At 35.4% G+C, this 25,812-nt stretch overlaps 1 protein-coding gene and 1 pseudogene across 5 annotated transcripts in view; both read left to right on the top strand.

Annotated features, from left to right (window-relative positions):
- LOC135214039 (protein fem-1 homolog B-like) overlaps nt 1-886 on the top strand; it is a 44,154-nt pseudogene extending 43,268 nt beyond the window's left edge.
- The window catches only part of LOC135214271 (transforming acidic coiled-coil-containing protein 3-like), a 392,152-nt gene that overhangs the window by 286,338 nt on the left and 80,002 nt on the right, over nt 1-25,812 (top strand). For 3 of the 5 annotated variants that reach the window (XM_064248385.1, XM_064248389.1, XM_064248384.1), the window contains exons 2-5: nt 17,891-17,935; nt 21,192-21,349; nt 21,815-21,996; nt 24,008-24,055. In XM_064248385.1, coding sequence (XP_064104455.1) covers nt 17,891-17,935; nt 21,192-21,349; nt 21,815-21,996; nt 24,008-24,055 — 433 coding nt within the window. The remainder of the gene's footprint in view (nt 1-17,890; nt 17,936-21,191; nt 21,350-21,814; nt 21,997-24,007; nt 24,056-25,812) is intronic. The other 2 variants (XM_064248386.1, XM_064248388.1) reach the window with 2 other exon arrangements.

Raw genomic sequence — 25,812 nt, 5'->3', positions numbered from 1 at the left:
ACTCCGATTTCCTGTGGAACTTCTGATAGGATAACTTTCACTCGCCGGAAATTGTGGGTGGGCGAAAAATATGACACGCGGGAATTTCGGTCTTTCAGAATTTGAAATCAGCTGTAGACAACTACAAGGCTACGCAGTCGGTATCCTGTAGAGGTGTGTCCTATTATGCGGAGGGCGGCTTGTCACTTCACTGTACCAGTAGGATTACCCTGGAGAGGTCGTGTAGATGTGGTCCCCGCTGATAGACTTATCCGCGTAGGAACGTGCGTCTCTCTTCTACAAGTTAATGAGCATCTGTTAGTAAGAATCGAATTTGTCTCTGATTGTTAAGTAAAAATGCTGTTTATTCTTTATTCCAGCATCAGGCGTTTCAAAGACTGAAGGTGATTAAAAGTTTCTCTTGGCGTGGTCTCTTTGTAACGAGTGAAAACGAGTTCATCATTGCAAATGTGCATTTGGCCTTTGTTCCGTTACTTCCTCGCCACGGCCTTTGACACCGGGGAGACCTGAATGAATCGAGAGAGAGAGAGAGAGAGAGAGAGAGAGAGAGAGAACAATAATGTGGGTAATAGTGGGTGTGGGAGTCGAAGGAGACTGAAAGGGGATGGGGGTGGAATGAGAGAGAGAGAGAGAGAGAGAGAGAGAGAGAGAGAGAGAGAGGAGTGAGACTGAGAGTGACTTCATCACGAGTCACTCACTCAGTCTAAAGCTGCAGCCCTGCCGAACGCCCGACCACTTGTCGTCGTCGTTCTCTACCCCCGGAGGAGGAGGATTTATTGACGATGGTGATATTTTCCCCTTGGATTTCTTGACGGCCGTGTGGGAACAGTTCAGTGGAGTGAAAGCGTTCGATAATAAGCTAGTGTTGTTGTCTCCTTATTCGTAGAAATTATACCTCGTGAATAATACCCCGCCAGGCCATGAGATAGTTGTCTGTGTATTTGTTAAGGTAAGTTGTTTATGTAAATGATTATAAGTTGTTCTCTTTTTTTCTAATTTTCTTGTTTGTTTTGACACGTTAAGTGACTTGTTCGCCCACTGTGCATTCTTTGCGCTACACCGATTGATTACTGCAGTATAACCCAGTTCTTGTCTTGAACTTGAGACTTATTGACTCGGCAAACAATTGTTGTTCGGTGCTGATTTGTTGCAGACATCGTCATGAAATGTTGCAAGGAAAGTCCTCAATATTGCGTCTAACTGTTATGGATGAAACTAAAACATTGCATTTCCGAAAGGTTTTATCATCATATTTTTAGTAGTAATTAACCATTTTTCTCGATGCTGTTGTTTAAGCTTTGAATAATGATAATAAAAAAAATATCGGGCACGCTTATCACGACATTACATTGTCAATATCAATGTCAAGAATGAACGTAACCATTTCATAGCAATGCATGCACGACAAGACAAGGCTGGCTGGCGTATGGCGGTAATGTCGCAATCATCACCACATGTGAGTCACACTTGAAGAAGAGCACGACCGTGTCCCCTCTTCTTCTTCGTCACCACCATCATCATCATCATCATCATCATCATCATCTTCAACATCATGGCTTAGGAATGCGAGTTGGGAGCCCGCGGAAAGGAAAGCACAGTCACGGCACTGTGGTAGCAGAGCGGAACTTTTTGAATACGCGCTAGTCACATATACCTACCCCCCACCCCCAAACCCTTTCCTCGTGACGTCACGCTCTATAAGGTGGTGATGTTGGGATGTTGTGACACCTGCCATTCCCATCAGCGCTGATGATGGTGCTCTTTGAACTCCCGTTGGGCGCTTAATTGATGGGCGTTCTTGGGTGAGGATGCCGTGACACTCTGGTACTTAAGAGCAATGGATTAGGGAATTGGGCTGCTAGACCTTCGCGTCACGCGTGGGCTACTGTGACGTCAGTCAGCCCTGTTATGGGGGTGGGGGAAAGATCTATATGATTGTAGGTCTAATGGCTGAGTCACAAGGACTTGCATCTTTTGGGATTAGTGAAAATTTCCACCTGTTAGCTTGTGTTTTGTTCAAAATTGATGCGAAATTAAGTCATATGCATATAAATCAAGTGTACAGATAAGCCCAGCTTTATTGATATAACTTGCTCCTCGTACAATGGTTACCTGGTATATTCAGCTGCAATGGTTACCAGATTGTAAATCTAGAGCAGAATGCCATAACGTGTCCAAAACACTTGTGGAAAGAATAAAAGCGTTTTGGGTGATACAGCAAAACTAAGAATAAAATTATTTAAACGCCCACTTGTCCTGTCATGACACAATAGGTCGTTTATCCAGATTTAGACTAGCCTATTTAATATTCAGCGGAACATCCATCAGCCTAGGCCTATGTACCGCCCACCGCTTTTTGTTTATGGTGCGCACGGCATATTATCGATTTTATAAAATTTAGTATTTAAATGGTTAATAAATTAGTGTAATAAGAAGCAGTCGTTGTTGTTTTTTTTTATTTGAAGCTAGCCGTGTGTAGGCACGGGCTCCTGTTTCTTAAACAGCCGTAAGATGTCAGCCGTTTGTTCTAGTGCTTTGGATCCATTTAAACCACGTCATAGAGGTGGACGTGGCTGTAAGAATTAGGATACTTTCAGAGCCATACTGTACGATTTCTCAAACGTTTTGCATATCGAAAATGGTACTGTATCTCATACCTTCTCTCTCGAGATCTAAAACACACCGAAAAAAACGCATTGTTATTAGATTGTATATAAACGACCGTACATAACTTAATGCAGGATGCTTGACTTTTATTATTATTATTATTATTATTATTATTATTATTATTATTATTATTATTATTATTATTATTCTCTGTGGTGTGGAGCAAGCCCAGAGACCATGAACTTGCCTAGCAAGCTCCCAGACAACGAGAAAGCGAGCCAGCACACCGGCGAAAACGGGAAAGACCAGAACAAAGAAGAGAGACAGAGAGAAAAAAAAAGAACAAGATCAGATTATTCTCTGGTCCCCATTGTTATCAACCCTGCGTGGGGAAAACGATTTAGGCCATATCTAGGGGAATATGTACCTTTATACTTTTAGTACAGTATTGTGTGAGGAGTAAAAATGGAATACATCTCAGATGAGGAGAGTGGTTTCGAGTGTGCTGACGAGCCTGAATTGCCAGTGACCAAGTTTACCATGGTAGTGACGAGGTTGTTCGTTTGGTATCGTATTTTGTTCTGCACAAGAGTCTATAATGCGTTGCCCTTTTGTCGTCAAATGCTGTATAATACTTTGCTATTCGTTATCACCATTTCCTTTGGGGTTATCTCGCGCTTTGTTTGTTTTATTTTATTTATTTATTTTTACGTTCTCCACTGCGAGGTGTCCCGCTTCCGGTTGAACTAGACTAAACCGCTTGTCCGTCATGCCACATCTTTCATTCTGTGCTTTCTTAGCATATGCTTTTATTTGACTCTACTAGATGCTGGTATTTCTGTATAGTTTCTCACGTTGACTAGGTAATTTGTTCCAGGACTGTTTTAAACGTTTCAACTTATATATATTTGTTCCAGAACTGTTTAGAACGTTTCAAGTTACCAGTAGGAAACAGGGTTGACTTTGCTAGTTGTATTGTTTGCGTTGCCTTGGTTGGCTGGGAAGTCTCGTGTGATGTTGTTTGCGCTGCCTTGGTTGGTTGTAAAGTCTAGGGGTCACACGAGTCTCATTTCCTTTGTAACACCTTAACGGTATTGAATCCCAGTTTTTAAAGTCTTCTGTAAAGAAGATGGTTTTTGTTTTTAAAAGTCAGGTTGTCGAGCAGAACTTTTTTTTACCCATAGGGTCATAATTTTTTTGCTTTCAAGTAAAGCCGCGTGTTGACAAAGGTCCTATAAGTCTAATAATATGTTTAAAGTGGTATATGTCTCTATCTTTTTAGATACAAGTTTTGTTTTTGAGTTTTTTTGTGCTTTTATATAGAAAATCGTGGAAAACGACTTTTTAGTTTTCTAAAAAGAAAACTATTGTGCCGGCTTTGTTTGTCCTCCCTCAGACCTTTAAAACTACTGAAGCTAGATGGATGCAAATTGGTAAGTTGATCATCCACCCTCCAATCATCAAACGTACCAAAATGCAGCCCTCTAACCTCAGTAGTTTTTATTTTATTCAAGGTTAAAGTTACCCATACACGTGCTTCTGGCAAGGATATAGTAGGTCAAGGCCACCACTGGGCGAAGGTTAAAGTTTCGTGGGCCGCGGCTCTTACAGCATTCATTATACCGAAACCACGAAATAATAGATCTAGTCTCGGTAGCCTTGATTATACGCTGCAGCGGCTGTACAGAAAACTTTATTGCGCTAAAGAAACTTTGACTCGGATTTTATTTTTTATTTTATTTATTTATTTATTTTTAATGTCTATTCAGAAGTGTTTAGTGATGCTGTCGCTGTAAACAAACTTAATATTCTCAGCGTATAACCAGAAGCGCTCTGTAAAATACTTGTAAGTGTTGATGTCATAGTTATAGCAGATAAAAAATAACACATGACGTTATAGTTATAGCAGAGAGAAAATAACACATGACGTTATAGTTATAGCAGAGAGAAAATAACACATGACGTTACAGTTATAGCAGAGAAAAAATAACACATGACAGTTAGTTATAGCAGAGAGAAAATAGCACATGACGTTATAGTTATAGCAGAGAGAAAATAACACATGGCGTTACAGTTATAGCAGAGAAAAAAATAACACATGACGGTTAGTTATAGCAGAGATAAATAACACATGACGTTTAGTTATAGCAGAGAAAAAATAACACATGACGTTATAGTTATAGCAAAGATAAAATAACACATGATGCTGTATATATAGCAGAGAGAAAATAACACAACATGGTGTTATAGATATAGCAGAGAAAAAATAAAACATAACGTTACAGTTATAGCAGAGAGAAAATAGCACCTGACATTATAGTCATAGCAGAAGAATATAACACATGACATTATAGTCACATAGCAGAGAGAAAGTATCACGTGATATTATAACAGAGCGAAAATAACACAACGCTTCAGTTGTAGCGGAAAGAAAATGAGAGAAGGTGAAAGCGCCAGTGAGGATGCTTCCACGGTAATGGAACGATGCTTTCCATACCATTAGGTCTAGTTGCCGGCCTGGTTTTCATAGCGGTTGCGTGGATGGGGGTGGATAATTTAGTTGCGTTGAGCATTTTACTTCTTTTGGCTTTCATCTCCGGGACGAAATGTTTTGAAAAAGTTTCGACTATTCCCTACAGACATTTTATGGTTTGCTCGAAAAGGGGCGATTGCTGTTTGAGCAGTGTTGCCAAGAATCCGTAGGCGTAGTAGTTGTACCATTACAACATGATTTAGAGTAAGTGTGAATAATGAGTCTAAATGGAAATGGTGGGAGAGCCGTAGTATTACAACGTGCTTACAGGCTTTGGGGAAAGGTCATAATTTAGAGCAGCCGTGAAAAATGAGTCTGTAAATGTAAGTGGGAGGAGGGTCCGGTAGGTTATTTTGCTCCAGGATAAGACCAAGAGCCCTTCATCGATAAAAGCAGCCTTGAGCATCGACGCCATAAAAGGCTGGGGATACCTCGCGGTTATTGCGTCTGTCAATTGCATGAATATTCAAAGTGTTTTTCTTGTTCATTTCTTAGAAGACAGAAATGAGCCGCAAAAAAATATTATTTCTCAATTCTACGTCATACCCAAAATTGACGCCGCTAGGCTAGGGGGACAGCGTTATCAGTGCACCTCACGCTGTGCACTGTAGGCATTACTTAAGGTTCTTTGCAACGTCCCTTCGGCCAAGCTAACTGCAACCACTTGCATTCCTTTTACTGTACCTCCGTTCATATCCTCTTTCTTCCATCTTCGCAATTGCTTCATAAGGTAACTGCAGAAGACTTTCTTATTGTTACACCTTTCAAACCTTTTTACTCTCAATTTCCCTTTTAGTGCTGAATGACTTCATAGGTCCCAGTGCTTGGCCTTTGGCCTAAATTTATCATTGCATTCCATCCCCGGAATCGGAGAAATTAATCTAAACCTAGAGCTTTGTTCTAGGACAAAGCCCCTATACCCAGTGACAGAGTTTGAGTGTAGGCCCATGTGTATTTCGGAACTCGAAATTCTGTCGCAATATATTTCCTCCGTCGCTCATGCAGGTTCAAGCACAGTGCTTGCTACTTCGTGTCCTTGTCAGCTCACAGACGATGATTGCAAGCAGGTCATAGTATTCTTCATTTGGCAATTTATACATTGACTATTTTATGTTCGTAGATAAATTCTACAGCTGCCATATAAGAAGCAGTTTCATTATAAGTAAATTTATGTATAAATATAAAGTTAATCGTGGAATTGCGAGAAATGAAATATGTAAATAAAAGCTAGGCTGCTTGTCTTGCCATGTCCGTAAATTGGTTTTGAAGTAAGACATTTGTAACAATAACACATACATACATACATACATACATACATACATACATACATACATACATAGAAGTAATCAACGCAGATCACGTGTGGAACACAAATGAATTTCCGACTCGCCTCAGGATCGAACCCGGGTCTTACAGCTTTCCATCTCTTTAAATTATGACTTTTTTTATCTTTTATTATGAAAATATAACAAAATCTCTCTGTTATTTACATAGTAGTTATCTTATCATAAATACAGAAGAATAAAATAAAGAAAATTAAAGCACATTGTTAAATATACCTTTGTTACAAAATGATATTGCGTGTAATCTATATTTTATAAAAAAAAAAAAAATCTAAGTAATTCAAATTTCCTTTTGAAAATTATGACTTCTCGTGTGTGGGTAAAGGAGCTTTCATGCCTGTGTTTTTTTGGAGCTTACGTTCGTGAAAGTCTTTCACGTTGATGCAATGGCTTTCATTGACTTTCACAGTCATTGCTGGTGCGGTTGCAATAGCTGCTCCCTGCCAAGACCTCGACTTCAGTGAGAAGAAACCTTCTCCTGTTTTGACGAGTCGACCTTGAATAAGAAGGTCAAAGAAGGGAAGATTATGTCTCTAAAGGATGGTCTAGTAGGCGCGTTTAGTATATAGGATTATATATACATAACTATTAAGGTGATGAATGTCCGTCGAGATTTGAGATATTCAGGTGTCGAAATGTGGCATCTGGACATACCAGGACGGACAACTCACGCTAGCTGGCACCAGCCGTTTTCAGGGTGCCAGCCAAGACGAGGAGCTCTCTCTCTCACACACACACAACAGTATGGCGCCGGGATTCGATGGTGTTGGTGGCTTGTAGACCGAGGTTCTCTCTCTCTCTCTCTCTCTCTCTCTCTCTCTCTCTCTCTCTCTCTCTCTCTCTCACCTTTCGAGGGCCACCCTGCGCCCTCACAGTACCCCTTTAAAAAAGGGTTGCTTCCTGTAGGGGGCGAAGGCGACCTCACTTAAGGCATATTGATGGTGTCACTTTTCGCATATAAGATATTCCAGTTGTTTGTGTTGGAAAGAAATTTCTGCGTATTGTGTAGATTTTAATTTTTTATATGAGGCACCAAATGTGCTTTAGTGCTTCTAAAGGTGCTTAGAACATTTGTTGGCTGTGCCTTTGAAAGCAGTGAAATGTGGTGCGCCAATATGTAAACACGATCACGTCACGTTGCAAATGAAGTTTCGTGAAACACTTATGGATGTGTGTACGTGTATGCATGCGTATTATGTATACACGTACACATACACGCGTATTATGTGTATATGCTGCTCCATGCATACATCCACAATCGCAAGTGTCATATTTCCATCGTATTTCTCTACTGGACTCAAAAATGGAATCTCTTATTGTTTATGTAGAATTTCACTAAGTTTTTTAATGGCTTATCCTGGATATTGTCTATTTATTAATTTAATCATTTCTTTTTCCTTTTTTAATCAATGATATCTCTTCTGTATTTCCCTTTACACCTCCTCTTACTACTCCTAATGAACACCATAATATTCTTTGGAAGCTTGAATTTCAAGTCAGTGGCCCCTGTGGTGGGCTTGTTCCATATGAATAGGGTTCATCTTCTGAATAATAATAATAATAATAATAATAATAATAATAATAATAATAATAATAATAATAATAATAGTTCTCTGTTAGAAATATTCTTTAAGAATGAACACTAACGCCTGAAAAAAAAACAGATGCGAGCGCTTCTTCTAGCACATATCATTAATTAATCTGATTGCTCACAGCCGCACACAGGAGCGTGCTTTGTCGAAAGCGACGCTGCAGGTATTGTGCGCAATTGATTTGCACGGCTCCAGAACTGTGCAATACGTGCGAATACGTACGTACGTACGTACACTCGCGTACACAAAGTTCGTCGTCATGGGTACCTTGGAGCGGTGACCTTCACTCGTATTTTCGTGTCCTTATGTAGCCTTTTATATATTTTTCATTGTTTTGTGACTCGATATAAACATTCGTCTCTCTGACACGATTACGCAGTGTGCGTTTATTCTTATGATAGCTGTTCCTTTATACGATTTATTTTTATTTTATTTTTATTTTTCTGTATCTTATATACGCAGCCATCGCTGAATGTACACACGCCCTGCATCCGTTCGGATATTCATGGCGCGGGAAGAAATACGCACTTGAAATACATGCAGAGAGTTCAGTGTCTTAAGTAGGACATGACTGGCAGATGACTAAGGCATCCACACGGTACCAGATGTCCTTATTAAAAGCAACTAACGCATGCGAGTACGAGGGTATTCGTTTAGTAAAGGTCTGTCCTCGAAATATATATATATATATATATATATATATATATATATATATATATAGTATATATATATTATATATAATTAGATATTCCTTTCTGTAACGTTCAATATCCCTTAGAAGAAACGCTTTTTTTTTCATCGTGAAGTGTGAAGGAGATTAGATTTGTACCAGTGTGGTAATTATTTATCCTTAGCAGCTGGTTCCCACCTAACCTATGCTGCGATGGAAATGCGCCTGGGCTATATTTAAGACGGGCGCCAGCCTTTGCTTGTGACTCTCATTTGGTCCCCCCCCCAAAAAAAAAAATCGGCTCGTTTTGTGTTGTACAGATGAACGCTTTCTATAGGTTTATGTGTTTCATGTTGATGTTTTCCTTATTCGTTTTTTAGACTATTTAGTTTCTGTCATAACACTCAAATGAAAAGTAGAGCGTTTGTTTTAACACAGCAGTCTAGTGTGGAGGCTAGTCTAGACTCTTAGAGTCTACGCATCATAATTGTTTACTTGTCATTTTCATCCCCACGTTATCCATATGCTAAGGGCCTCGTTGCCTGGATGCGTCTTCTACAACTACTTTTCTCTGAAACATCTTCCTTTGCAAAAACCCTTCTTCGTCAGATTTTCACTCACTATCGTATCACGCTATTTTATCTCTGCTTCCCTCTCGACCTCCTACCCCCAAAAGGTTCTATCCAAGTCTTCTTCATTGCTTCATCCCCACTTATTCTCACCAGATGCCCAAACCATTTCAATCTCGACTCTTGTCACATCAGTAATCTTGAATATTCTAGGGGGTTTTGGTGACGAATGCTCAAAGAGGCGAAGTATAGCAGGGTATATACACGAATTTAGCCTAAAACCGGAAAGAAGTATAAATCATGCATCTTGAAGGTTGGAACCTTTAACTGTTAGTGTGACCTTAACTGTTAGTGTGACCCCCTGAAGCATTACTCCCCAAGGTGTCCCTGCAATATTTTAATTTAAAAATTTAAGTAAGAATCGATTCGAGACTCGCTCAGTCGAGAACCTTCGGCCTCGGTGACCCTGGTACTAGTAGTCATGCCGGGTAACTTGACATTAATCGATAGAGGGCCAAGAAATATCACTTGAACTGTACAGATTGAAAGTGGTTTGTCTTTCATTGTAAAGGAATAGTTTACTGTTACACGAAGTATGTGTCATCGAAAAATGAAAATGGGTAACCTAGTTCCATGGCCACCAAACGATCCACGTGGGTGTTAACTATGGTCCCTCTAATAAAAAGGGACCTTGATTGTTAAATTGATATGAATAATATATATTAATCTGAGTGGGGAAATATAACAGGGGTTGCCTTCTAGGAGTTTATCATTGATTTTCATTAGCTTGTTGATTGTAGCATACAGTGTTCCAGGAACTCTCCTTTGCTCTTGTGATTTTGACAGATTAATTGTCTACTTTTCAATTTCATGGGCGTTTCCCCAACACTACCTACGCCCATAATGAGAGCAGACGATTGTTACGTGAGATGATTCTAACCGCTTCCTTTCAGCCGTAGAACGTTAAAACGGCTTCTTGCAGTTTATAATTAGTACTAGTAGTAGTAATAGTAGGACGGCTCGGCCATACAACGGCTTCCTGAAGTTTATAAGTAGTACTAGTAGTAGTCATGGTAGGAAGGATCGGCCATACAACGGCTTCCTGAAGTTTATAAGTAGTACTAGTAGTAGTAATAGTAGGAAGGATCGGCCATACAACGGCTTCCTGAAGTTTATAAGTAGTACTAGTAGTAGTAATGGAAGGAGGGATAGGCCATACAACGGCTTCTTGCACTGTACGTCTCTGGTCATGTCTGGTGTGGCGGAACAATAAGAAGAAGGAGAAAGAAACGTAAACCAGTTTTCATGTTGTGGTCACTTAAGGAGGTTCGACTTCCTTCTCCTCCTGCAACCCCCTCCCCCTAATCCTCCCCTACCTCCCTAGTTCTCCTTAGAGCTCTTGTCTTTTAAAGGACCTTCTTTACGACCTACGCAAATGCTTAGTTAGACGACTCTCGCTCTCAGCGGACTTCATTTGGTCAAGCGATTGTTCAGTCTAGGCTCCGGTGACAGGTTTTTGTGCCTCCTCCTTCCTCGTCGATACAACCTACGTTCTCTCTCTCTCTCTCTCTCTCTCTCTCTCTCTCTCTCTCTCTCTCTCTCTCTCTCTCTCTCAGCATTAGCACTTCTTTAGGTCTATGCTAGACCTTTTTTAATACCTTTTAGACTTATAATCACTTTAAAAGCAGAAGTGAGATGGTTCTTTTGTTTCGTGTCCATCTGTCAGGTTTGCGTCCTACATCAATGTGGTTCCTGCGTTGAAACCGTAAATTTTATTTGATAAAATTTGAAGAGATTACACAACGAACTATTTTGACAAGTTTTGCGTCTTACATTAATGTGTGCCCTACGTTAAAACTGGATATTTTACGCAACGCACTATTTTGGCAAGTTAGACTTTGCTCTCGTCAATAACCAAATTTCGTTGGAATTGTTCGTAAATGGTTGTGTTAAAATCGTCTTTATTTTGTCTTTGTGTTCACAGTTAGGGTACAGTGCCCACAGAAGTCTGTTCTCGGTACCTCGGTTGCTTCTCGTTACAACAGAGATTTAACTAATCAGACATCATTGTTTTAAAATGGTCTTGTCACTAATGACGAAACAGAAAGCGCTTTAAAAGCATCTAGCTATGCGTACCATAATAGACCGATGCATGCTTTAGTTGTCTATTGTGTTAGGTCTAGTTAGGTTATGCTTCTAGTCTGCTTTCTATTTTGTCATTAGCGAGCAGACTCTCTTAACACGATGTTCTCTTGTTAATTCAAACGTCCATTAAATCGAGTTAGTGCTACATCTGGTCATAATGACGAAGCAAAGCAAATGGAAGCATACGGTTTATGCTACATGCAGTAAACTTATGTAGGTGTTGTCCATCTATACATGGCGTCGCTACGATTGGCCTAATTATACGGGCTACTCTAGGAGCAAGAGCCCGTGCTGGCACAAAACCAGCTAAATTATAACCAACCATTGACCTATTATGGAAGAGCTATAACCAGGACATTCGAGGCCATCCGTTTGACGTTGACGAACGTGGCCATCTGAAGAACCTCACGCGGTAAACTGTAGGCATTACTTGAAAAAAAAAATAAGCCTCCCTTCCATAGACCCCCAACTGCAACCGCTTTCATTCCTTTTACTGTAACTCCGTTCGTATTCTCCTTCTTCCATTTTTTTCCTTCAACCCTCGTCTAACCATTGTTTTAACTTCGAGGTTTTCCTCCTGTTACACCTTTCAAACATATTTACTCTTAGTTTCCCCTCGCAGGTCCCAGCGCTTGGCCGTTGGTCTATCTTCTCTCGTTGATTGTTATAGTTTGTCTATAGTTTTCTTGAATATCTTGTTATTTTGTCAATGCATTTTTTTTATACCAATGTCCGCCATGCCTTCTTGAATGTTGCTATATCAGTTTTCGCGCCGATTTTTAGTTTTTGAGTGCAACTCGTTAAGTATTCTGGGTCTATTTTTTGTTTTGTTGCATCGTGGCTTCGTCAACCGATTTACATTATTGCTAGTGAGTACTATAGTAGATTCACATCAGCCGTGCATTTGACGTCTAGGCCCGTCCCTAACGACGCTCCTGATTGGCTGTTGATAAGCCAATCACAGGGCTGGAAATTCTCAGTCTCTCGAGAGAGTTCACATGGGTAGGATCTATATTCCACCGCTCCTGAGGGATATCTCTTTCAAAAGCATCCCTCCAGAGGGTGGAACATACATCCTGCCTATGTGAACTCTCGAGAGAGAGACTGAGAGTTTCCAGCCCTGCGATTGGCTTATCAACAGCCAATCAGTAGCGTCGTAAGGGATGGGCCTAGACATCACATGCACGGTTGGTGTGAATCTACTATAGCATAAAATATGCGCAATGATGTTAGTTGATATGTATAGTTATACTTTTTATCGTGAAGTAGGCCAGCATCAAAGCAATTGCTTTTTATTCATGTTTTATTGCAAAAATCATTTTTTGACTGTTAAATCAAAAGAATATTGTATTTCTTAATATAATGAGCATTATATCCCTCGATATATTAAGCATCATATCTCACGATCTAATATGCATAAAATCTCTCGTTATAATGAGCATTATATCTCTCGATATGATAAGCATTGCATCGCTTGATTTAAGGAGCATTATATCTTGATATAAAGAACCTTCTATCTCTCGATATAATGAGCATTATATTTTTCGATCGATATAATAATAATAATAATAATAATAATAATAATAATAATAATAATAATAATAATAATAATAATAAGCGTTTCTCAATCGATATAGTGAGTATTATATCTCTTGACACAATGAGCTATATATTTCTGGGTACAATGAGCATTATATCCCTTGATATTATGCTAATTTTTAACAAGTTCCTCTCTCGGTGCAGTTCAAGGACGCCTGATTCCAAAGATGTTTTCGGAGATAGCTATCTTGGCTCAAACGGGGTTTTTGGGGAGTTGCCAAAAGAGAGAGAGAGAGAGAGAGAGAGAGAGAGAGAGAGAGAGAGAGAGAGAGAGTTAGTAATTCCAAATTGCAAAGGCAGTTTTTATAAAGGTTGTTTTGTTTGATTGTCGAAATTGTTATCTCGTCAGTAACTTCTGAAGAGAGAGAGAGAGAGAGAGAGAGAGAGAGAGAGAGAGAGAGTCAGTAAGTCCAAATTGTAAAGACATTTATGTTTGGTTGTCGAAATTGTTATCTCGTAACTTATAAGAGAGAGAGAGAGAGAGAGAGAGAGAGAGAGAGAGAGAGAGAGAGAGAGAGTGGTGGGTCAGTATGTCCGAATTGTAAAGGCAGTTTTGTTCGATAGTCGAAAATAGTTTCCTCACAACTTCCGAAGAGAGAGAGAGAGAGAGAGAGAGAGAGAGAGAGAGAGAGAGAGAGAGAGAGAGAGAGAGAGGTGTACCAGGAAGTCCCATTATCCCCACCAATTACCTACCTGTTTTAAGTCAATCTCTAACCAGAGTTGAAATTTATCTCCCACCCGCTGGGATTGAGAGACGGACTATAAGCATGGACTGGGTCTAATGAAATGGAAGTGTAACCATTTTACCCAATTTACCTCGTGAATCGGCCTCCTATTTCTCACCCCGGGCCAATTTAGGATTTAGAGAGACCATCGGTTGATGCGGGTTAATCTCTTGGAGTTTGGTTAAGTTTTTTTTTTTTTTTTTTTTTTTTTTTTTTTTTTTTTTTTTTTTTTTTTTTTTTTTTTTACTATTATTCTCCGCAGGTGTTTGTGAATAATCTTCGAAGCTTTCCTGTTTTTATTTCTGGATATCGTTGTGTTTGTGAGGTTATGTATAATTTTTGTAGAGTGGAATACTGTGAATGGCACTCTTTACGTTGGGGATTCGACGCGCTACTTAAAGAGCGTTTGTGTAGTTATGCATGGCAAGTTAATCTTTGATTTGTAGTGAAGGGATAAATATTATTGGCCTGATTGATGTCTCTGTTTAGTTATATATATATATATATATATATATATATATATATATATATATATATATATATATATATATATATATATATATATATATACACATTACTTGGAGGTATGTTAAATAATCTTAGTATTCTTATATATATATATATATATATATATATATATATATATATATATATATATATATATATATATATATATATATATATATATATATATATATATATTCATGGAGGTATGTTAAACAATCTTAGTATTCTGAAATAAACTAGGTGTTTTGTGTCACAGCCGTTTTTGAGTAGATATCCCAAGGCATACGAGCTCTTTAGTGCTACTTAAAAAAAACGAAAATCCCTGAAAAAATATTTTGAAAAAAATATCTGATGAACAAAACAATAATAGAATTTTCATGATACCTCATTACGACAGGAATCGATTGAAAAAATAATGATACTCTGCAGATGATAACGGACATGACAAGTGTAGGACGTGAAAATTAGCAAATACTGCAGGTGAAAAAAGACTAAAAACTTTGTCATGGAAGTGTCCTGAAATATCACCACTTTTTTTTTTTTTAAACAAAAAAAGTGACGTCATTCTTGTTTGAGAAAGAGGATCAAGGCCTATTTCGATATGAATTTCTAAGGAATCTCATTCAGGTAGGTGTTGTTTGTAGTTTAAGGTTTTTGGACAGTCTAATGTGTGTGTTTTTTTTATTTTTTTTTTAATTTAGCTTGATTTTTATTTCAGTGGTTGTATCACAGATCTTGTCCTTCTGCATAATTTATATCTGAGTCATAAAAGTGGAAGATGCTAAAATATTTGCAAAAAAATAAAAAATCTGCATTCCTAATTTTCCGGTCGACTTTCGTGTCTATTGCAGAAAAACAAAACTAGATTTTTTACAATTTTTTTTTTAAATTCCAAGATTTGTGTGTGTCTGTGTGCTTTTTTTTTCATCAAAGTTCTGGATCCATATAAAAGTAGTTGGGTTCTTTTTACACAGAAATACCTTTGTAAGAGTTTTGTTGATATAATCAAACTACATTGAGTTTGAAGGTATAATTCATACAAATATAATCATATAAGAACTTTGGTGACAATTGCAGTACTTAGAATGATGTAGGTATTAGTTACTAGAAATAGTTTTGTAGGTACTGGTTGCTAAATTATTGGAACTAGAAATCCAGCAATTTTTGTAAAGAAGAGGAAAAAATATTAGTAAAGAATGTTTCCCTGCCCAAACCTCGTTAAGTATCTATTTATGTCATTTAAAAATGTCCAAACGCAGACGAAGTTCATGAGAATAAACAGTGATATCATCATCGTAGTCCAACTGTGATGTCAGCGTAGACTGGTTTGTTTGGCAAGTGGTTCTCTGATGTCATAACATTGTTATTTTTTTTACATCTGTAATCATTGAGATTTTCACTTTTGAATTTTCGTAATTTTGATCAGAATTATTAAGTGCTTCTACACAGAATTTATTCTTAGTTATCAGCAAGCTCCAGACAGTGTCATTTAAATCGAATTGACGGTAGTAAGAACAATATCCACTTCCAAACCTCATGAAAATTATGGGTTGAAACGTAGCATTGATCTAAAATGCTGCGTGAATTATCGGAGAAATTTCAATATTTTATGAATTTGCTTGTTTTTAGGAATAGATTTTTAGGCATGTGTTATTTTAAAGTGTAAAGTATTGGTCATTCGCTTCCAAAATGAAAGTACTCCCTGAATTATGGTCTAAAAAAATGTATTCATTTAAAGTATGAAGTATTTTTTTGGGTTAGCCATTTAAAAAGTAAAAGTTATCCCATGAAAAATGAATAAGTTTTCTTTTCATTATTATCAAAGCTCGTTTTCTATTAGCTGTCACAGAATGTAAACAAAGGGTGAGTAATACATGATGAGAATAGAAAGTCGTTTTCCTTTGGATGTTGGTGTTTGTGAAAACTTATCTCGAAATCGTTATATAGTGTAAATTTTGACCACATTTGTCTGTTGTCCTGAAAGATAACTATATATTCGGCAAATTACCATTCATCAGATAAATTTAGTCGTTTTAGTACGGGAGTTAAAGGAGAGTGAACTCTGACCTCGAATCGAGTCCGCAAACAACAAATTTTAGGAAACTGTGATGGATTTCATTTGAACAGGTCCGTATTTGAGTGATTTCCTCACATATAATTTATAAGTAGCCCAAGTTATGTTTAACATGGGCCTTAGCTTAAGGTATCCACCTACCTAATTTACCGTTAGGCTGCTCTATTCATCAGGAAATAAAAGAGCATTTTAATTTGTAAATTTTTATTTGTTGGTCATGACTTGCTTTTGGTTATTATAATAGCACATATTTTTTCTGTATTGTCAGCTGTAACGTCTTTTATCGGTGGTATAGAAATTATAACATTGAATATATACCTATATAGCCTATGTAGTTATATATATATATATATATATATATATAATATATATATCTATATATATATATATATATATATTATATATATATAGTTTAGTTTGTTTGTATGTATTTCGTGTAATTTGATGTCTTAGGATTATCCTGTGGGAACCTGATGATAAAATCTGTCAAAAATAAACAGTTCTTTAAAAGTGAAGACCTTTACCTAACCATCCAAAAATAATGTGGGGTCACATTCCAACCAGAATGAATAAAACATCGTTCAGGCCAATGGAACGATTACTAATCTAACTTAGCCTAACCAAACCTCTAGCCTGACAGTGGAAAATTTTATTAAAACTAGATAACAACACATTAGATTAAATCTCACCATAAATATACTAAGTAAAATAGGTGCAATTGATGAGATAGAAAGAAAAATCAATTCAAAAATGTCATTGATTATTGGTAATTAGTGAAAATATAGTTCTTTATCAACCTACCTAAACGTGAGCCATTTTATACTCATATCCTTATATGTTTACAAATTTAACCGAATTATTAACCTTATAAATGCCAACAGAATTATTGACCAGGTGCATCCATTTTTAGTACAACTGAGAAAATAACAGTCAGCTTGTTTAGACATTTTAAGAAAGTTAACCAGGTGTCAGGAAATATCCTGTTTATCTTCACACTATGCATTTTGTGTACATCGTAAGAATACTCGAAATAATCTGCAGTGGCTTTGTTATTTATTACAATAATTATATTCAATGAATATTAATTTGGAGTACTATGTATATACCATTAACAACAGCAAGTACTAAGTACCAGATTTATTGCACAGTATGTGTGCTTTTTTGTTAGGTCAGAGTGTAGTATTACAGTCACTTTCAGGTCTAAGTGACGCATGTAAAAATGTTGATTAGTATGCCTGCTGGTTGTCATACATTTGAACTTTATTCTTCTATCTGCCCAAATTATCAGTTTAATAGACTTATGCATATTCGGATCATTCCATAGTCTAGGAAAAATACACTCAAAAACTCAAAACCTTTGCCAGTCAAAGGCTTGTTGTTAGTGTGATAACTGATTTTTCATGAGTCTTTTTCATTGTTAGTTTTTGGTCACATATACACTTGATAAAGGTTACTTTACTTTTCATGTATTTTCTCTTGAAACATTTACCCTAGCTCACCTTACCAACACTTGATTTCTTTTTCAGGGTAGCCACTCTGCTAGTAGAGCAGACAGTGACCAAAAGAAAAAGGTTGGCAATTATATTAAGGGCTTGTGTTGTGTGCTCTTGTAATCTTGTTTGCATATTTGGCTGTGCAAAGTTTTACTTGCCAATGACAAGCTGTTCGCGCATGAAGTTGTATTTTAGCCAAATTTGAGTTAACATTTTTAAGTGTTAAAGTGTTATTTTTTCTATAATTTTTTAATTTAAATTAAATAATTACAACAGTGAAAATTTGAGTTCTATCAAATATTCGGTTTTATTTTGGGACTGCAGTACAGTATATAGCTCTTATGTTTGGCTTATGAACATTTGGAAATCTAATTTATTTACCATGTATTTTTGTTTTTATATATGCTTTCATTTGTTCTCATTTTTATATCTTTTGTTTTTATCTTTTTCATAACATTATTCCTTGGGAACACAAAAATTCCACAATAATTTAAGAGTAATCAGCAGTTAAAAGATATTAAGGATATAAAAGCATGACTATTTTTGCCTTGCTGTAAGCTGTGATACCTTTGTTATGCAATTTAAATGATAGATTACATACTATTATTATTCAGGAAAAGACTACTTTACATTATATAAAGCAGAATCTTTGTTGCATTTATTTTTCAGGTAACTTTGTTTATTTCACACACTTTCAAGTTTTTGTGCATAGGTTAGAAATTCAGTACAGTACAATGTATAACTACAGTCAGTCCATATTTAACAAATGATTTGTATATTTTGAAGAAGTATTACATGATAACCTTAGACTAAGGGTGGACATTAGCCAGGTTACACTAGACTTAGACATACTAAGCAACAACACTTACTACGTATATAGAAATACTAACCAAAAGTACCTATACAACTTTCTTATTAGATATTTTACATTTTCTGTGCAATGCATAAATAAGGTACCTCGATTACCATATTTTTACTACGAAATAAAATAAATTTGTTTTCTTAGCATTGTGGAACGTTTCTTCACAATTGAGCTTTCTTGACTTTTCTTTATGGTTTCAGAATACATATAATTTTTTGGATTGTATTACATTGCTTATAAAGATACAGAATTTTTATTTTAATCAGTGCTTATTTGTCGTGTATATGGTTCCTCTTTTTTTACTACTTTTATGATTTAAACTTTTTCACATTAAGTTTCTATCAGTTTAGTCTACTTGAAGTCATTTGGAACTGCCTTTTAAAATGAATATAATTGTAATGCAAGATTGACAGAATTCATTTGAGAATGTCATGCTTGGTGCTACTGTATAACTAATGTATCCAAGAATGAAATGGAATCTTCAAGGTAGATTTTCATTTCTGATATACTCCTTTTTTTTTTAACATAATAGACCAAGATTTTCATCTCTGTGCTTATTTTCTAATTTGTTTTCCATATTCATTGTTTCTAAGTATTATTTACACCTACAATGTTTTCCATATTCATTGTTTCTAAGTATTATTTACACCTACAATGTTTTCCATATTCATTGTTTCTAAGTATTATTTACACCTACAATGTTTTCCATATTCATTGTTTTTAAGTATTATTTACACCTACAAAGTGTATTGCTTTACTAAATTTTAACATGTAGACTCCAGTGCATCGTTGTTTTGGCTGATTAGTGTACTACTATCTTTTATTTTCATTCTTTGATATTTTTTCAAGTCTCTACATCCTTTTATGGAACAAGTCTTGCAGTATAGGAAATACTGATTTGTATGTAGCTATGTAATCATGAAATGTTTATGCACGACAAATAATTAATTTCAAACCAGAGCAAGTGTTGGTTAATATGTGGCATTTTATACAGTACTAATCTTAACTCTGAATGTATTTGTATTTTCTGTTTAAATAACTTAAGAAGTGAGGAATGGGAGTAAAAAGAATCAATATAAAATTTTTAAGGAACATTAATGTAATGTTGATTCAGGTATTAGGTTTTTATTAAGACATTGGTAAGAAAACTCATGATGGCTTCTCTGTTTCATTTTTAAATAGCCGCATCATACATCAGATGATTTATGGCACAATTTTATGCTGTTAACCAAATTTTTATTTTATTGTAATTGAGATATCTTGCCCAGAAAATTGCTTAAAAAAGTGTAGCATACAGTATTAGATTTTTATATGTTTGTAAATGACTGCTTTTGGAAGGGAAAATAAAGGCTGTATCTGTGGAAAGATTAAGGTTCATCTTTTATTGTGATATTTAATAAAACCATTGTGTGAACCTGAAAACAATTAACTTGATTTGTGATGGAAATTTTTAAAAGATTTTGGTAGCCAAGGGCACTGATAGAACATTTTTGTAATATTCCTAAGAATGTATTAATACATATATGTGTAGTGCATAATTAAAACCTTTTACCCAATCTTGATGTTTATGAAGTAAAATTATTAATATGCAAGATATTGCTTCAAAATAATTTATCATCTAGACCCACACAGCATAAATTTTGTTGCCATATTTTTTTCTATCAGAAAATAACAAAAAGTCTTCCTAATGGCATAGGTATTCCTTAGCTGGGCTTTCAAGGAATACATAAAATGAAAAAATTCAAAGCAGTTCATTTATTTACACAATGTGTATTGATGAAACATTTAAAACAGTATTTAAATTTGCAGTTAAGACAAGGATAGTTGACAAGAAAATGCCTCTTGATTCAGATATCTGAAGAATACGTAGTAGTATTTGAAAAGCAATCTCTCAGTAATAGGCAACTTGTCCCCAGATGATGTATGTTGTAATTTAATATATGGGGATGATGTAAAAACATTACTGATGAAATACTAGTTTGAAGTGGCATGATTTTACATCTTGAAAGAGATGTAAAAATTAGTAATTTGTTTATGGGCTTTTGAAATGCACCGGGCTTAAAACGATAAGTAGTATTGATGCATACGTAAATGTAAGTTAGTAAGAATTAAACAGGTAAACTGCACTGTATGTTTACCACATAAAAAATCAGTTGAAAGTTTGCCAAAAATACTGTTGATAATGAGCAAATGAATAGAATCTGTGTCATTCCTTCTTGCACCTGTGTGTAGGATTTGTTTTTTTGAACTTTCTTCGATAAGTCAGTAGGCTGTCAGGATTGAGAGTGTAGGTGTTTCTCTCTTATTAATAATGTTTAGCTCTGCAGTTTAAGTTTTGATATTTTGCTTTTTATGTTTCTTATATTGTTCAGGGTTTATAACTCTTCTGACTTAATGCTCTTTACATAGATAGTATTTATAAATATTACTGTCAATAAAGAGTTTCCAACTTACCTGTTGTTGCCATTGCAGGGAGGTGTGCCCCCTCCTGGCTCTGCAGATACTCCATGCAAGCTAGAAGAGGAGGCCGATGTCCAGCGTGTCACTACAGAACCAGTGTCAGAGAGCATTAATAGTACCAGTCCTCCTTCCACACCAAGGTCTCCTGTTTCCGATACATCACCAGAGAGGTACAAGGATTTTCATGTTTTCTTATGATCTTGTAAACATTCTTTTAATACCAAAGGACTTAAGCATGCATTATATATAGAGTATATAATTATATTTTTTATTGTAGTCTTACCAAACAGTTATATAGCTGTAGATTCCCTACAGTCGTATAATTGTTTGGGAAGTATACAATAAGATTTCATTTTATTATAAAAATGAGATGTTTTTTCCAATTTCCATTAGATTATTACCAACTAAAAGTTGTATTTTAGTTCCTATTTTGTTTCTTTATTTTTTTCATTACAAGATAGGTAAAAAGGACTCAGATTAGTCATGATGTAAATAACAAATTAATCATCACTAAATGAGAAATTAATGACAAAACATACGTGTACTGTGGTGACTATTTATAAAACCTATTTTGGAAAGGTTTTTACTTGGTCTCGTGAGGCTATCGGCACTTATAACTTGCATCCCAATTTCAGCTTGAGTAAAGATTGTGAAACACCCTCCACTGCAGAAGAAGTCAGTTTTGCTTCCTGTTTAACAGATTCCCCAAACAGCCTTTCTGAAAACCTTAATGGAACTGCTGCTGTCAGGACACAACCATTAGTTAATTCTGTTCTCAAAGGAGTGACAAAGAATCCTGAGGCATCAGTTAATTCAGGTTTGTTTCAGTGCAGTTTTATTTTTTACTACTACTATTCCTAATGGTCTTGTTACTCTGTCTTCTATGAAGTAATGAAAATTATTTCCTTTACCCCTGGGATGAGTTACAGGACTGTAATAGTAGATAAATTCAAACTATCATTTCTCATTTATTCTTAGCTGAATTAGCATGCCCCTCCTCTTCCTTTATCCTTGTTGCTATGTGATGTAGTGCAAAATTGGCATTGTAATGGAAACAAACTAGATGTTAAATAATTAACTGTTAATCTAATTGTAAACTAGGCTTGTTTTCTTGCTTACAAAGATGAGGTTATTCTCACTGCATGCCAATTGTCAAATATCCTAAAGGGAATTTTTCAGGTTCTCTATCATTATTTATTTTTGTTTAAAGACTAAATGGGTTTATTTCCCCCCGTCATATTATATGGCAGCAGAAATGCAGAGATATTTAAAACTTCTCTTTTGCTTACTTACTAACGCTCGTTTCCTGAGATGTGTTAATTATTAAGCAGTTTGGAAACGCAACTCAGCTTTTCATCTTGTGGTATCATCATAGTGTACTAATGGTCAGTGATTGTAGTGTAACCAGAATTGAATTTTTTCAAAATCCACCTTTTTAAGATAATTTTTTTATGAATACCTGTAGTATTATTTTTATGAATTTTTTTTATGTAGGTAAGTGAATTTTTCAGGTTTTCATTAATATGTGCAATACAGTAAAAGGCTATATTTTGAAACTGTATCTGTAATTTTTCAATTAAGTGGTTTTTTTTATTCTTGATATTCTATTGTAAAATTTTGTCATAAGAAAAGTATAAAGATGTTTTTAGAAATGTTCACTTTTGTTCTGTATGGTATTGTACGTATACTGTTTATGGCTGAACAACATTCTTACAATTATTTTAAACAAAACTATGCAATTATTGGTACCTCATGTTGTATTTGCATATAGGGAATTGTAGCTCTCCATGTAAATTTAATCATTTTTGAAGTAGGCAATTGTGTGTGTACTTCCCATTTCAAAATGTTGCCTGTTGTTAGTCGAGTCCATTTATCCCCAAATAGAAATATTAATTCTGTTCCCATTTATTTCTTCCTTTCCATCACAAGTGATGATTTTGATCATTTTTCTTCCACCTTTTTGTCCAATCTTACTCAGAAATAAAACCCACTTCCCTCACATAGGAAGTATTGCTTATTGTGTTCCTTGTGCAGCTCACTATAGATTACAGTATAGCGCCAAAGATGGTCTTTCCAGTGTCCCCTTGTAGTTTCCCATCTGCATTGCACTCTGCATTTTACTTTTCATTAATTATCTCGTGGCCTTTTCTTACCTAACTGTCCAATTTCATTAGCCCTTTGAGAATTGTAGTCTGTTGCCCTCCTCTCAGCCTTGCACTCATTCAGTCCCTATAGTATTGGGCAGAATGGAGGGAGTGTAGATGCAGAGCATCAGGGAAGGTCCAGTTAGATGGAGCAGGCGCCGTTGTTCAGAATATAGACAGATGTATGTAACTGGGATTAGTTGTACATACACAGAATAAGAAATCTTTTGAATAATGGGATTTTATGATAAATGTTTTTTCGATAATAAAATAGGGTTGTAATAGTCGATTGTCATCATTATATTGCATACTGGTACTGGTTAAAATGTTGCTTTCTTGAGAAAATTAACCATTTCCTTGCGATAACTTTAGTCCTTTACAGTTAAAGCATTGATGAATCTGATAGCCATGATAATCATCAGTAAATAGCGTTTTCACATCAGATTTTAATTATTGCATTCATTTTCTGTAAATATCCATCTGTACCTAATGACTTGATAGAAATTATGGTTGCGGATTGTATTTTGTTATTCAGCCAAGGCAGTATGCTCCGTTAATTAATGACATTTTCGTATGAATGTGTGCGTCTTACTCTTATCAGTTTTTTCTTCTACTTGTTCGTAGGTTATGAAGCTCAAGCTCCATGTGTAGTAATTGTTGCTAATAATGTTTGTTCATTTGCAGTGTCTGACTCAGTTGAACTGAACAATACCCAAAATGGGGTTAAAAAAGGTATTCCTAAATGCTTTTAAAAGTATTAGTTTATGTTGAGTTTAGCTAATGCATTTTCATTCCCTCACATCACTAAGAACTGTGTGTTTTAATTCAAATCAGACCTAAATTTGTATGTTTGTGTTTTTTTTAGTTTATTTGATTTGATTTTACTTACCCATGTTTAATGAAGGAATGTTATGAAGTTACGTAAACTAAATTACGATTAACCATATTTGTCGTAACCTTAATCATTTTCTGTGATTGTCATGAAATCAATTTTATAACTACAGGCTTAAAAAATACCTCAAGTGATTCTTAGTACCTTTTTCTAAATTGCATAAATATAAGAAAGTGTTTTATTACAAATAATAAATGATTTAAATTAGTATTCTGCTTGATGAATAATATCCTGTAAAACTCAAGAAATTTCTATTGTATCGTTAAACAGGAAAGTTCCCTCTAGACTTTTTTTTCTCCTTTTTCAAGAAGTACAATAGTATTATCCTGAATAATAAATGTTGGCATTTTTAATAATGTGAATCTAGTCATTGTTTTGCTGTCATTTGGTTGATGCTCACAAATTTTGCACAAATAATATTTTTCACTAGTGTACTGTATGTTTTGTGGATTTTGACAGTATTTCACTTGTGTGTTCTGACTAACAAATATTGTGCATCTGAGTTTGCTAAAAGAAAGCTAAGTACATTTTATAGTACTTTTAGAGCAAGCTATCACAACCCACTTATTTCACAAAGACTTATAGGTATGTGCAAACATAGGCACAGTATAGTATTCTCTACTCACTTCGATTAATGTACTATGCTGCTTAATTGTCTGTATTAATAGGGTGAATTTTAGTTGTATGTAATACACCAAGCTTTTCCTAGATTTACAGAAAAACTGCAAGTAATTATGATTTGTTTTAAGAAAGTGTTGATTTCTTTCAGCCTTTTATAGACTCAATTCCTGAGTTTTGGTTTCTTCTTTAAAACTTATTTGAGGAAAAATATGTATTTTGACCGTATGAAGTGTTGACACTTTTACACAGATTGGTGTGTTTTACTGTTTCTTAACAAAATCTTTTAAATTCTGTAAACCATTGCTTGCGAAAACAAACCACATTTGCCAGTGTAGTAATTTTTACCTTCAAAGTTGTCTTTATAGTAATTATAAATTGTTACTACCATTCACAAATGATTATCATTGCTTCCAAGAGTGCGCACTGTAGTAAGTATGTCTTAGCTTGCTTGCCTGTTTATCCTAAATGGTATCTTAGAGTATATTATTGATAAAATTGTGTGAAATTGTTTTACAGAGAAAAACAAACTTATCTGAATTGTTGCCAGGAAGAAAATAATTTCCAAATGAAGGGCATTTCATTTCCTATTCTGAAAAATTATTTTTGCTATAACTCCTTTTACAGTAATGAGAAACTTATGCTGATAATGTTAACATTGCATTTTTACCGGTAAATATAACATCATACCTAATAAATAGTTAAAGCCATAACATAAAGTACTGTAGCTAATGAAATTAAGAGAATAAAAACAAGGGTATGACTGGATATCTCATAAGGGTAAGCATGCCAGGAGATTTCTCTTCTAAATGAAAACTAGATACTTCAGTAGGTTGGCTGGACTGCACCAGGAAATATGTAAGAAATTTCAAGGTTTACTTACAGAGTATACATATTACTTAGTGTCTTGTTAAACTACTGTATGTTTTAATGATACTTTACCTCTCAGTTTTGATGTCATATACTTAGTTTTCTATTT

The sequence above is a fragment of the Macrobrachium nipponense genome, chromosome 45, assembly GCF_015104395.2.
Source record: "Macrobrachium nipponense isolate FS-2020 chromosome 45, ASM1510439v2, whole genome shotgun sequence".
NCBI classification, from domain to species: Eukaryota; Metazoa; Arthropoda; class Malacostraca; order Decapoda; family Palaemonidae; genus Macrobrachium; species Macrobrachium nipponense.
Note: the sequence above shows the minus strand (reverse complement) of the source record. Positions and strands in the feature narration are given on the sequence as shown.